The sequence below is a fragment of the Contarinia nasturtii genome, unplaced genomic scaffold, assembly GCF_009176525.2.
Source record: "Contarinia nasturtii isolate CC-2019 unplaced genomic scaffold, AAFC_CNas_1.1 Cnas_scaffold_1037, whole genome shotgun sequence".
Lineage (NCBI taxonomy): Eukaryota > Metazoa > Arthropoda > Insecta > Diptera > Cecidomyiidae > Contarinia > Contarinia nasturtii.
Window position 1 is genome coordinate 3911711 of NW_022198383.1, and position 15851 is coordinate 3927561.

At 36.3% G+C, this 15851-nt stretch overlaps 1 protein-coding gene across 5 annotated transcripts in view; it reads left to right on the forward strand.

Moving 5' to 3' along the window:
- LOC116344503 (teneurin-a) overlaps window positions 1–15620 on the forward strand; it is a 383641-nt gene extending 368021 nt beyond the window's left edge. For all 5 annotated transcript variants that reach the window (XM_031773083.1, XM_031773085.1, XM_031773084.1 and 2 more), the window contains 8 exons: window positions 4123–4222; window positions 4308–4375; window positions 4564–4756; window positions 5873–6707; window positions 6821–7358; window positions 10118–10458; window positions 11058–13678; window positions 13766–15620. In XM_031773083.1, coding sequence (XP_031628943.1) covers window positions 4123–4222; window positions 4308–4375; window positions 4564–4756; window positions 5873–6707; window positions 6821–7358; window positions 10118–10458; window positions 11058–13678; window positions 13766–14875 — 5806 coding nt within the window. In that variant the 3' untranslated portion in view covers window positions 14876–15620. The remainder of the gene's footprint in view (window positions 1–4122; window positions 4223–4307; window positions 4376–4563; window positions 4757–5872; window positions 6708–6820; window positions 7359–10117; window positions 10459–11057; window positions 13679–13765) is intronic.
- The last annotated feature ends 231 nt before the right edge of the window (window positions 15621–15851 follow it).

Here is a 15851-nt window from a genome sequence, read left to right on the forward strand (position 1 = left end):
CATTCGGTGCGAATAGCGTTTAAAATTGTACCGATTTTAATGGTCGGGAACATCAAAGAAACCGTATATTGGTTGATTGATGAAAATGACAAAAACTGCTTTTGTTTGCGCCTTTATGAATAATAAATTTTGACGAATATTAAAAAGAAGAAAAAAATGGTTCGCTCGATGATCGCATAAAAAATTAATCGCAACTCATCAAATTGCTATCGATGTGTGGGTGAGCGGGCTCATCATTCCCCGATTTAATATCATTTCCACAAGCTAAAAGTGATACTAATAAATTTGGTGCCATTTAATATGACACTGCTTTGTCAGTGTTTGTTGTGCAGCAATAATTTTCATCTATGTCTCTCTATGCGCGTTACTTAAATTTTAACGAAAAAAATACTTTCGGTGTATATTGTTTTATTGTCAAAGCTACCTCCCCAAATATGTGGACAAAAACCACTCAGTTTGTGGGGTTTTTTGTGGTGAAAAACACTCAGCATTAAAATAATGTTCATCCACTTTTCGATTTCATGATATTTTACTTTGTGCATAAAAACATTATTTTTAACGTGCGAGCTAGAAAATGGCGAACACAATCTCATTATATATTGTCTTTTATGTTGCAATGTTTTTATTATTACCGCTGTATAGACACACTGTGTATGAAGAGGGGTGGAAGAAAACGCAGCAATATTTTGCAACGGTGCATTTATACGCATACATGGAGCGATTCTGGAAATAAAAAGACGTGAAATGGGTTGTCATTTTATTTCGTGTTTCGTCGCATCAAATGTCAATCATACTCATTTGTTTCGACGATAAAATGGGTGGAGATGATATCGAGCATATAAAATAGCAGTGAGTTTTGCGTTTTACATGTCGATTACACCATGCTTATGTATCATATGAAAATGATAAAATATATTCCATTAAATAAATTGTTATCACTATGTGTACGAGCATAGATTTGGATTTTATTTTGAAAGCGCAGCCCATTTATGGTTGTTACATTCAGCATGCTGATAACATACATACAATCGAAACAATCAACGTTCAAGTGGCAGAGAGTTAAAATGTTCGTGACAAATTCAACGAAAAATCACAATAAACTTTGATAAAAACTTAAATAAACATGTTTTGACTTTTGCTCTTGATTTTTTTTCTCGCTCAGTCACTCTCCTAAGGAGAGTCTCCTTGCTTTTTTGCATTCTTTCTCTTTCTCTCGTTCTCTCTCTTAGAGAAAGAGACTCTCTCCTTTTGTATCGGGCAGAATATTTATGTTTATTTTTGAAGATGTTTCAGTTATGATTGGAAATGTCTAGACGCAAAATTTTCGCTTGATGAGCTTTATCATATTATGTGTTTGGCCAATCGTAAACTCTTCAATGAATTGCGCCCAAATCAAAGATGTTCAATGTTGCACAGAAGAAAGCTCATCTTCATATGGAAAATTTCAACTCATTTATGAAAATGAGACGCAAAAACGCATATACAAATTATTAAAAAACCGTCTTAAATACGATGATTTTGAGAAGAAAAAAAATCAACGCGGATACCGATGAAAGCAATCAAGGCGCGTGTTATTGTATTATTCATAAAGAGAGGGGAACGAAAATCAGAGTGCGCTAAAAATTAATAAGACGTGTCGAATTCCCTATATATGCATTTATTCTATTCGATTTATTCAAAGAAAAAAATGTTGGTTTTAGGCTACGCTTGACAAACCTCGCATTCTCTTCTTTCTCGATGCCAACCGCATCATTTAAAATACAATTTCACGTTGTTATTTTTTATGCGCATGAAAATCAAATGACTTGATGAGTAGAAGAGTCTTGACTTTGTTGCGGTTGAACGAATAAAGATATAGGAATATAAAATGTGGCGTTAAATGAACGAAATGCAAACTCTTTTTAGCGGCATTGAATTGTTTTCAATTTTCCTTTTTTGTGTGACGATCGTACGTGTTTGTTGCGCAACGTCGGAGATTGAAACATGATGCATGACTGATGCCTTAGAGAGAGAAAAGGTGAAATGTTGCTTGAGCACAATTCAAACGAGTTCTTTTACATAAATTCATCGTACAGGATAATAAGGAAATGAGTTAGACAAGGGAATGAGATTGAAACGTTGACTAATAGTTGATGTTTTTATGAAGGACACATTTAAAGGCAAAATAACACTCATTTCACCGACGGTGAATCACTGTGCGTGTGGTGTGGGTGGGTAGCAAATGAGCGGGATGAAATCTGGTTACATTTTATGACGATCGAGATGAATTTGATGTTGTGAATTTATTTACATAATTTAATGGTATTTCAACAATGTCATATGTGGAACGTGGAATTTTACTCTGTACAGCGCGAGTTTCTTTCGTCATCTACACATTCATCGGTGTTTGCTAAACCTTTTTTAAGGGGTTGATTATAACTTGTAACTCCATCTTTCACGTTCATCTCGATATTCAGAAAACTCCACCATTTTACATCTGTTTTATACATATATAGATAAATATGCTCGCCCATACGCATATTTCTGCCTTAAAAACCTTAAATATGATGCGGTTTCTAGGTTATTAAAATAAGCAAATCCACCAGTCAACAGCCTACATATTGAATTTTACATACTTATTACTTCGCATTTATGCCGGTGGAAAAAATGATTTGCACTAATTTGATACGCTTTTTTGATCCCTTTCCTTTTCACTCTCTCACCACCAAAATTCCCCATGCATAATTTGATATTAAATGCATGGTTGTAGTCGGATGAGAAAATAAACCAAACCAGATTAAACGGATGCATGAGATAAATCCGCGGTTTTACCTTTTGTGTGCACTAGCTAAAACATGAACGACGACGACGACTACAACGTTGTAATTATGATTATCATGATGATGATTCACATTTTACTTTTCCATTTATAATTTAAAATGTGTGTCGTTTGTGTGCTGGTATCGTGGCATGTGATTAAAGTTCTATGTTTGAATTGTTGTCGGAATTTCTTTGCACATTTTATTTCTTATCTAATTTCACTGTCGTCATCGTAATGGAAAATGTCTGTTGCAGAGAGGATGCAGGAAAATTAAAGATTTTTCATTCAACAAACATACGGTATGGTAGCGTTTTCTCCTTGTTTATTTTTCCATCATAAAGATACACACACCATCAGTTCATCCACAGACGGATGCGACATAGAAAGTAAATCCATATGTCAAATGTGAAAACAATAGCGCATAAATAAATAATTGCATAAAGTTGAGTGAATGAAGAAACTGATGTGGAAATAAATGTGTGCCAAGAAAATCCAAAGGTATTCAAGGATACCGCATTTTATTTCGCACATATATGCTGAAGTTTGGTTTGAAATTCAATTTTCAATTTGAATTTCAAACAAACGACAAAAAAGAATTGCATTCAAGAAGTTAATGACATTTCTTTTAGATGGCAATACAGAATATAATCCGTGTAATTATACTATTTACGCGAGTCTAAAGCTGTAATTAAATCCAACCGACTCCACTTCATGTTGCACCGATATTCAATCGCACACACACATACGTTCGTAATTAATTCTACGAGTGAAAAAAAGTAGCCCATTACAGCAAAAACAAAAAAGCCAGCATAATAAATGGCTCGATTTCATTCCAGTCAACAGAAAAATGTCGTTTAATTTGCTCGAAACAACAGCATAAAAGAGTGGTATTTATTTTCTCGAATACAGTTGCACTCTTTTTTTTTCAAATGGAACAAATAAAAAATGTGTCATTTAAAACCATGCTTGGAAATGTTCGACAGAAACGAGTGCGGAATTTACCATTAATTTACTGAAATTCATCGAGACTACAATTTAATGCAAAAATACAAATTGAAGGCTTTGCGCTCTCTCTCTCTTGCACAATTCGTCAAATGCCGTTGTGAGCACACACCGACGATAAATTGAACACTGATTACCACTGCATTGTTGGGTGCGAGCGTTTTTCCATTCTCGCTTTAAATGATAGTTTTGAAGCAATTTCTACAGTATTGGTGGCTGCTAACAAACAACGAAAACCATTTTTTCCTCTGCATTTTACAAAGTAAATTTTCCGTGATGATGCATCAAATTGATCTCATTTTTCTCTCTCTATTTTACAGGTTTGATGTGCTTGTCAATGGAGGCGGAGCCGTGACATTGCAATTCCAACGTTCACCATTCCATCCAATGACCCGAACAGTGTTTGTACCATGGAATCAGGTAAATAGCAATTGCAAATGCAAATTTTTCGCTCTGTAATTATCGGATTGAATTTCTTATTATTTCCCGTCATTTTTCAACACAGATTGTCGTATTGCCACCCATTCAAATGCAATTGAACGAAGACGAAGAGCAGAGCCGACTATCTGTCAAGTTAGTATTGGGTTTTTTTTCTCGTCACTTTCTCAAACCAAGAGAGGGTGTCAATATTTACATCACACTTGACATTTGCTCAATGTTATTGGATTATTTGACATTTTAAAACATAAACACATTTTAGACATATTACTTGAATATCAAAACTAATATTTCAATCAATGTCTTTATTAAATCGTGAACAGAGTGGCTCCACCGAATCCAGCGTACAGTTTCTTGAATACCATTCGATATGGTTTTGATGATGCAGCACAAACCGATGCCATGCTGTGCATGGACCATGATCATGAGCTCTTGAAACCACAAGTGATTAGCACATGGATGCCTTCTGGTGTTGGCTCAAAACCCGGCAAACGGACAATCTTTGCTGAAACACAGGTTTGTTATATACATTTACTTTATTACAAATGGCGATAATTCAATTTGACACTGTCTCACCAAACAAAATGCAGTGTAGCGCACACTCACACACTCAAACATTCGTTCGTTCTCATTGATTTATGCATTTACTGTAAATTATTGAAATTGCAGTTGCAAATGCAATGAGGAAAAACCGCAAACCTATTGATTTTGTCCGGTGTAAAATCATGCATTTTCAATCGATCAAAGTAAATACCCAAAAACACCAACAGTGAGAGAGAGATGATTAATGAACATAAGTGAATTGTCAGGCAAGTGCAAAATTTACACAACGTTCTTATTGTATGGAAAACAATGGAAAACACGAAATAGGAAGCTGAGCAGAACAGAGCAGAGGGTCCAAATTGATTTTGCTCTTAATTTGAATTCAAATTACAACAATTACCATTTCGTTGAACAAATTTTGGGTTTATTTATTGCATGTTATCGCTCACAGAGATGTACACATATTCAAGAAATGGCTCAATAGATTTCTGCGTATGAATTGTTCGACACAACGTATACGGAATACAAATATTTGAACAAAATTGCCTAACAAGCCATTAACAAAACCACTTCTTATCGCACTAGATGCTCTGCATATTTTCACTCTTTCTCTTGCTCCTGCTCTACCTACGTCTATCTCCCAATTTTCATAAAACAAACCAAGAAACGACGTCGATGGCTTATTCGGATTCGGCAACGGCAATATCGATAAATGAAACTGAATTTCCAATTGTATTGACGTTTGGTTTTCGTTTAGATAGCAAAATGTTTTTGTGTAAATATACATTGGTATGTGTGTAAATGTCGGTTGTATGCCGATCAACGTTTTAGTATTATCCCATCGTACAAAATAAACCAATTTTGTACATTTATCAAATATCGAATATTTGAAATATGCGAACATTCAATTGTGGAATAGACAAATTTACACATACAAAATCGTAGAAAATTCAAACCATAAATTTCATCAATCTATCGACATTTTTACTCATACACAATGAGTCGTTGGTGTGTTGTGAAGCGCTATTACATATGCTTTTACCCAAATTAGCACATTTTAAGCAAATTATGCTTCTTTTTTTATTTCAGATCGTTCAAGAGACTATTCAAATTCCCGGTTCTGAGTTACATTTAACGTACCAATCATCGCAAGCGTCTGGTTACTTGAGTTTAGTTCGTATGCGTTTAACAAAGGAAAAAATCCCGAAAACATTAACACATGTACATGTTGGCGTCGAAATTGAAGGTTCATTACACGTTAAAACTTATGAAGCTGATCCAAATCTATCGCATACGTTTGCATGGAACAAACGAAATGTGTACAAACAAAAGGTGTATGGCATATCGATAGCTCACATTTCAGTTGGTTACCAATATTCGACGTGTGCCGAACCAGTTTGGGAAACACAAACGGCAAAATTACAAGGATTCGATGTTGATATATCCGATATTGGTGGCTGGGGTTTGGACATACATCATCATTATAATTTCCATGAAGGAATTTTACAAAAAGGAGACGGTTCCACGATGCACTTAAAAGAGTATCCGAGAGTTGTTAAAATAATTATGGGAACTGGTTTACAACGTCCATTGAATTGTCCGGATCATTGTAATGGAGTTTCGAAAGATGCACGACTTTTGACACCAATTGCATTGGCAACGGGTGCCGATGGCAGTTTGTATGTTGGTGACTTTAATCTAGTACGACGCATCACACCGGATGGCAAAGTGTATACGGTGCTTCAATTGAGCGCAACACAAGTTTCATATCAATATTATTTAACTGTTTCACCGGCCGATGGACATTTGTACATTTCCGATCCAGAAAAGCATCAAATATTGCGTGTCGTTGCCGTCGATAAAGTACATGATCCAACATCGAATAGCGATCCAGTCGTTGGTAATGGACAAAGATGTGTTCCAGGTAAGTGAAATAGTCTCTGTTTGATTTACAATTTTAATTGATGTCATTTTGATTGAAACAAACAAGAAGAAACAAAACGAAAAATTTAATTCCATTTTATTTGCGATACACAGGTGATGAGACAAATTGTGGCGACAATGGACCTGCTTTGCAAGCACGTTTATCGCATCCAAAGGGTATTGTGATTGCAGCCGACCGTACAATGTACATTGCAGATGGAACAAATATACGGGCTGTCGATCCAAATGGCATAATTCACACGCTAATCGGACATCACGGTCATAACAACGTTTGGAGCCCGGCACCATGCAAAGGTGCTTTGCTCTCAAGTGAAACACAATTACAATGGCCGACTGGGTTAGCGCTCAGTCCGCTTGACGGTTCATTGCATTTCATCGATGATCGTTTAGTGCTTAAATTAACGGCCGACATGAAAATTAAAGTGGTTGCCGGCACACCGTTACACTGTAATGCAAATGGTGATAATAAAAATCAAACGTCGCAGCAAGTACTTGGAACGGTGCTTGCATTAGCATTCTCACCCAACGGATATTTGTATGTGGCTGACAGTGATTCACGACGAATTAATTCGATTCGAGTGATTGATACAGCCGCCAATATGAAATCATTTGCCGGACGACAAGATTATGGGTAAGTACAACTGATACTATTTCTAAATAAAACAAACACATATACGCTTTGAGTGAAAAGAAGAAAAAACTCACTACAACACTCGTTATGTGCGCACATCTGATGCAGATTTCAAATCGGTTTTTGATAGATTATGTTTAAGCTATTTAGATCTTTTTCATGCAATCATCATCATCATGGCCATTCCGAGCATGTTATTTATGCTATCGACTTGACTGATTAAATAATCAAATCACAATAGGAATCTTGTCACAGCAAATATATTCAAATCGAAATCGGACATTTTCTTCATTTCTGATCACATACCCATAAACAAGAACAAGATTTAATGCGAAATTTATGCATGTACACATACACATAAATTCGAATTTGATTTAAGCATTTGGATCGATTCAAAATGGGCTTCTCAAACAAACAAAAAAAAATATTATTGCAAACCATAACCAACCAGGCAAAGGGTCTTGGTCAACCAACAAAAACGAAACAAAACAATACAAAACATATTCACTCACATTCAATATGTATGCTCAATGAAATGATTTTGCTTTCAAAACTTCTTCGGCGATACAAAAACAGACAGAAAAAAACTGTATATGGAAGAGTAGACCACATCCGTTCGACCCTATTTTAAATGAATAATTATCATTAAATACTAAATGTTTTGTTCGAACTTTTTGAATGTGGCTCATCCTTCGAATAATCACGAGAAAAACAAACGTACAAAACATTCAAAATGGATCGACAAAAGGGGTGCATCGAATAGATTCAGACGTTGATAAGTACATAAATAAACAGTTACAACAATAGCATTTGCGGCATGAGCAGCCGAAGCAGCAGCAGCAGCAGCAGCAAAAATTTATGAAATAGAAACCATAGCCATGTATGCATCAAGGCAATTCGCATATAATTTTCGAACAGCATAAACCACACACGCTCTTCTAATGTTATGAAAACGGATGTTATGTAATCTTCATAAATTATGCACCTCTTTAACCGAATTTTCCTATGCTCAGCGAAACGATTTTATCCACGGTTGGAATAGAAAAAACTATCGGTGGTTTTGTGTGCGCGGGCGGACGGATAAGCGGACTCACGTCGACAACGAAATATATCATAAAGCTAAATCCTCAGTTAAAAACTGTTTTTTTTTCTCTTTTTCTTTCTGTTATTTGCCAGTAAGTAAACTTAGGTTGAAAGAAATGTTTGGCGTGTGAAAGAGACAAAAGAATCGTTAGCAAAGCGAATTATCATAATTTCTCAATAAATTAAGTCAAAAATATCCGTTCACCGCCCTAAAACCAACAAACGAACTGAAAATACACAAAGACTTAAAATACCATTTTCTCTCGTCGTTCATTTTTTTCTCTCTCTTCTCATTCTCTTTCACATTCTTTCGACTTCTTCTTGTGTTGTCTTCACGATTTGTGAGAGAGAAAAAAACCACCACCCGAATGTTGTATTGGCCACAATTTGCATTGGCATTTGCCATTGTGTATTTGTGTGAATGTAAAGAAATACGGGGTTGCGCTCACAAAAATTTATCTACTCGATGAAAAGCTTGAATAAAATTATGGACTTTTCTTTCGACGATGGCAATAATGATGACATAATTAAGAAAAATCTTCAAGCATAATCGTCGCTGTTTTCATTCGCGTCGGCGACGCAATGGTATTCAAATGAATCAACGTTAATTTTAAATTATGCAAAATGGAATTGAGAACAGTTTTTCTCGCATCTTCAGTTCTATTTTATGCAGTAAACGTGCACACACACACGGGCGAACCCTTCCAACCATCAGTGTGTGCAGCCCTATCACCTGCGCTCACTTCATGCAATAAACAATTGGCTCAAGAATATTTTCACAAAACGACGCGAAAAAAAACGATCGTAAAATAAAAAAACTTTATGGCAATGCATCTTGAAATGCAATACGCGAATTGCACACCAAATGAGATAATTTGCAGCAACGAGACGAACGGGTATACGCGGGCCCATAAACACTTTCAGTATATTGTCGCCGTAGTTAGAGTTGTCATCATTTGAAATTCATGAAGATTGCTTTGCATATTTCGGTGTACTTTTGCAAAATATCACTTCTTGCCGAAAAGTACAATAAAAAAAAAACACAAACGACAAAAAAGTGTGTTAATAAGCTAAGGCCGCGCTCTATTTTGGATGGCTTTTCTTTTTGGTTGAACAAATAAGTTGACTAAATATAGTTTCATCAAAAGTTCTTTTCAACTTGGGCTGCATAATTTGCGTTATGTTAATGACTCGAAATTCAACATTGCAGCGGAGATTGTACTACGTGCAAAAAATGTATATATCTCGATTTGAAATCAAATTGGAATCGTATGATTGTGCAAGTGAAATATGTAAGCTCAACGTCGCATATTGAGCTAATAAATTTGAACGAGCCGCTGGTTATTAATAGAGATAAATTCTGCGATAATTTAGTTTAATTCATATGAGTTTCGTTTACAATTTTCCATTTCATTAATTTTTCATTCGATTCAAGTTTAGTGCTTTTGGTTTTTGCATTTCCAATTGGCAGAAAAAAGTGCAGCATCCATTTGAAAATCCTCTCTAACTTTAGTTAACCAAGTTGTGTTGCATAGTTCAATAGTGAAACAAGCTTAGTAATTTAGTAAACGGGTGCGCGGTAGTGAGCTCAATATATGAGTGTATATGTTCGATGCAATATTCATCGGTTGATTTTAATTCTTTGTCTCTCTCTCTCCCTCTCTTTTAAAATTTAGATCATGTGAATGTGCAAATGGAAATGGTACACAATCGACCACAGTGAATCCGACTCGTAATAACGGAAACAATGGAAATACAACACCGGTGATGTTTGGCGGCAGTGGTGGTGGTGCTTCAAATTCAAATGCACCAGCAACATCGTGTTCATGTGGTAATCTAATGAATCCGAGCAACAGCGGTAATGCTAATGCATTTAATATTAATATAAACAATGGCGCTTATAATGATGGTGCAGCAGCAAACAGTGCCGACACACTGCTATCGTCGAATGCAAAATTCCAGGCAATTTCAGCCATAGCCGTTTCACAGGATGGCGTTATAAATGTTGCTGATCAAGGTATGTATGCAACCGTGCAATATGTAAACTCATTTTTTTTATTCGGTCCGAACAAAACAGCACGAAGCCACATGCATATCTCGGATATTTAGTTTTCTTCACCAATTCGGTTCTGTTCAGTCGGTGCATTCAATATTTTTGGTTTTTGCCATGGGATGAATTCATTTATTATGAATTTTATCGAAGCGGATGTGTGTGGCTATGCAAAAACAGTTACTAATGGCCTCGACCGTTTATTCAAAACAGCAACAACTTTAACAAAAAAATCATAAAAAAACAACAACTGCATTTGTGACCACACAAACGCTTGAAAATGTACAACAACAAAATCGCACCACCCTCTGAAACTTCCGACCATTTTTTGATCACAAATATAAAAGTTTTATTGCAAATAGTGCGCCGGAAGCACAAGAGAATAAACCAAAATGTTGCAAACGACAAAACCGATCCTGAATACGTGCATGTGTCTTTGTGTTATGGCGGCTCGTTATCAAAAAATCAATATTTTTTTTTGTCATCACTTTAACGTGTATATTTTTTGTTTTTCTTCTCTTTCTCCATCACCAAACACATTCAAAAAAAATCATCCCACTGAATAGGCTCATTGCATATTCTCGCCCTGCAACATTATCTACCGACGCACGATGAAAATGGCGAATTCCACATTCCATACCCACCGACAAATGAAATTTATGTGTTCAATCGCTACGGTCAACATGTTACAACGAAAGACTTAACCTCAGCGAAAACTCGATACTCGTTCCTCTATTCGAAAAATACGAGCTTCGGTAAATTGTCGACGGTCACCGATAGTTCCGGAAATAAAATCCAATTCTTACGTGATTACAGTAACATTGTTAGTTCAATTGAGAATACACAGGATCATAAATCGGAATTGAAAATATCTGGCATTGGTCTATTGTCGAAGCTCACCGAAAAGGGTAAATCAGAATATGAACTTGATTACGATAGTACATCTGGATTGTTGAATAGTTTATCATGTGGTGCTGAAACGTACATCTATCAATATGATGATTTCGGTCGTGCCATTCGAATGACATTGCCAAGCGGTGAAACCATATCGATTGGATCGAAACTCGGCAAAGACATTGGTTTAACGGTTAAAGTAAGTGGTTCGATACCATCGTTGTTCTCACAATTGCCGGAAACATCGGGTGAAGTGTCGGTTATTGGTGGCATTGATTCGTTGGTTATGAATCGAACCGGACGTGTAACGCGCGCTCGATTCAGTTTGAACAATACATTACGGGCAGTTGCACCGAATGGCGTTGTTGTTGAGGCGGCCGCAATCTCTAGGCATCCATTCTTAGAGTCATCGTTGCCCGTTGAAAGTGAAATGCTACCAATGTGGTCACATCAAATTGTCACAATGGGTGAAAGTTTGACAAATAACATGTACTCCATCTACAGTTTAATTGGTGACTTGAGAAATCCACAACAAACTTTGAACCGTGAAATTTGGGTTAATAATACACGAGCATTTTGCATTCAATACGATCAATTTAGCAGCGTTGAAACATTTTACGATAAAAATCGTCGTCCGATATTCGCAATAACATTCGATCCATCCGGTATGCCGTTATCATATGCACCGGCCAACGGTGGCTATCCATTGAATTTCACCTATGACCGTTTCAATCGCATTGAAGGCTGGAGCTGGGGACCATCCGAACTAAAATATACATACGATCGTCATGGTCTTTTATCGGAAATAACAAGCGCACAAGATGGCATCATTTCGTATGTGTACAACGATTGGAATTTAATATCGGAAATTGGTTTGGCCAGTCAACGAAAATTCGCTATTAACTACGATGAAAATGGCGGCCTGAGACATATTGTATTGCCAAGCGGTACAAAGCATTCATTTAGTATGCAACCATCGATTGGATTCATTCGTGTAACATACACTCCACCCGGCAGTACGAAACCATATCTTCAACATTATACACAGTCTGGTGCATTGTTGCATACAGTATTCCCAGGCGATGGTGCTCACATTGTTTATCGTTACAATGAGGCCGGACAATTATCGCGAATTATTCATGGCGATGGTAAGAGTGAATTTGAGTATAATTCAGTGAGCGGTATGCCAACCACTGTAACACATGTCGAACGTGAATTGGAATATCGATGGGATTTCGAATACACAGGCGGTTTATTGACCGAAGAAAGAATTGACTTTGAAGCAAAATCGGCATTAAGCAATGCTAAATTTACATATGATTACGATACAAATTTCCGTGTGACATCGATTCAAGGCAGAATTGGTGGCCAAAATTTACCAACACAATCGTTTGGCTACAATGTACGAACGGGTAAACCAAGCCAAATTGGACCATTCAAAATAAATACACCGCGACCGAATCAAACGCAAGTAAACGACGGTACGGCCAGTTTTATTCGAACGGTTGATGGTCGTTTTCTTGAGACGCAAATGTCTGTTACGATTCATCGCTTGGAAGTATTTCGTATGGAATTTTCGCATGACATGCATGGTCGCATCTCACAAACTCGAACCTATACACGAAATGTTGGCGTAAATACGTACACAAATGTCAAAAACTATACATGGGATTGTGATGGTCAATTGATTGGCGTCGAAGCACAAGAACCATGGGGTTTCCGGTATGACGATAATGGAAACATGCTATCATTGACATATCGTGGAAATACAATTCCAATGGAATACAATGCACTCGATCGGATTGTGAAATTCGGTGATGGACAGTACAAGTATGATGGCAGAGGTTTGGTGTCGCAAAATGCACGTGAAGAACGTTTCCATTATAATACACAAGGTTTATTGGTTCGAGCTCAGAAACGTGGACGATTTGATATTCATTACTATTATGACCATATGAACCGTTTGATTACGAGAAAAGATAATTACGGTAATGTCACACAGTTCTTCTACAACAACAAAGAACGTTTGCATCAAGTCAGTCAGATATATTCGCCACGCGATGGTAAACTTATGTCATTGGTGTACGATGATAGAGGTCATTTGATTTATGCTCAAGTATTCCGGCACAAGTACTATATTGCAACGGATCAATGCGGTACACCGGTAATGATTTTCAATCAATACGGCGAAGGAATTCGAGAAATTATGCGATCACCGTACGGACACATTGTTTATGACTCCAATCCATATCTTTATTTGCCCATCGATTTTTGTGGCGGCATATTGGATCAGGTAAGAAAAAGACACAATTTTTTAAGTTTTTTTCAACTTTCTTATCGAAAATCGTCTAAAACCATATTTTTCTCTCGAACTCAATAGGTCACAACTCTGGTACATATGCCGAATGGAAAAGTATACGACCCATTGATTGGCCAATGGATGTCACCAAATTGGGAGAATGTTGCCGAACGCATTGGTACACCGACCAAGCTGCATTTGTATCGCTTCAATGGAAATGATCCAATAAATGTTGAACATGACCGTAACTATCCGCAAAATTATCAAACATGGTTGAAATTAATGGGATATCATATCAAAAATTTGATGCCACAATTAGTGAAACCAATGTGGCAACCGCAAAATCTTTGGGGTTCAGTTCAACCGTCAATCGTTAAACCTGAATCGCATTTCATTGCAAAAGATCGAACATCAGTTGAGTCTGGTTTCCTAACACATTTGGCACATCGTCGTTTAACCGATTTCGAAAAATTATCAGCACCGCCACGGTCACTATTGAAAATGGATCTGATGAATGTTGGAACACAAAAAATTGGTGCCGCCTCTGATCCACCATTTGGCAAAGGTATTGTTGTATCACGCACCAAATCCGGCCAAGCCATTGTATCCAGTGTACCGGCAGCGAATGCAATTTATCGTGATGTATATACGTCAGTTTTCAATCGGTCAAGCCTATTGCCATTTATATTTGTTGTACATAATTCCCAACAAGATGCATTCTATTTTGTGAAAGAGGAATCATGGCGTGCGAGTGAAGATCGTCAACAATTGAAACGATTACAGGGACAAGTAAATACAACATTCCATGAAATAGCACGCGAAAATGGTAGTGGCAATAATTATCTGGATGTTAAAATTCACGGTGCACATGCTGTGATTAATTTACGATATGGCACAACCGTTGAGAAAGAGAAACAAAGACTAATGCATCATGCAAAATTGCAAGCGGTACGAAAGGCATGGCATCGTGAAAAGGAAGCACTTCGAGCTGGTCTCACCACAACCACCGATTGGACACAAGCTGAAATCGATGAAATTCTAAAACAAGGCTATGTCAATCAATACGAAGGTGATTACATTCATGATGTTAACATGTATCCAGAATTATCCGAAGATCCATATAATATACGGTTTTCAAAGAAAAAAGCCAATCAAATTCGACGACGACGAAGGCGCTCAACAAACGCGTAGAATTGAAATTCATTTTCGCAACGATATTTTTTTTGCATAGAAGAATAAACCGTCTCTAATTGCGTTAATCATTTGCAAAACGTTAATTGAAAGAAAGAAAAACGTAAACAATTTCTATTAGTGTAATTTCAACTCAATGACGGAGCAACGCCTCATCAAGTCAAAGAGAATCGTATAGGAAAACAAATAAATGAAATTTATTTTAAAGACAAACAAATAATTAATCACAATTGATAATTAAAAAAAAATTATTAACAAGAGAAACTTTTCCGCATGGAAAAAATGAGATATTTAAATCAAGGCAAGAAATGTGACTAATAAGAGGAACATATTTTTAATGGAATGAAAAAAAAATTGAAGAAAACACACTCACACATTAATTACTTAAGTGATTCGAGCTTTTTGAGACTGGCGATACTAGATGTTATACACACACAAATCATACTCCATATTATTGAAATTGTATGTGAGAAAGGGAGGCCATGCTGTGCCGCATTGATGGAGGAAAAAACAAAATACAAAATATGAATCAATAAATATGCAACAAACTTGGAACCAATTTCATGTAATTCGTAAGTGTATGGGTGTAAAAAAAATGAAGAAATAACACATTGTGAATGGAATTATTCGTTATAACTTAAGTCAACTGCCAATTGGCAGGCACATAAAAGGAAAAACAATTTTAAATGGATGAAACAAGGAATCGAAGGAAGAAACTATGAATGTGTATTGTAATGAAAAAAAAGAGAAGATATTCAAGATGATGTTAAAATATTGATTGTCGTTTTATGTCCCACATTATATATGAGAGAAACACAAAATACACGCATACAAACAAAAAAAAACATAAGAAAAAAAAATCTGTGTATTAAATGTTGCCAAATGAATATGAATACAAAAAAAAACTATTAAATTTATTCTATTGTATAGATTGTAATGAACGAAGAAAAAAATGAAGAAAGAATGAAGAAACAGC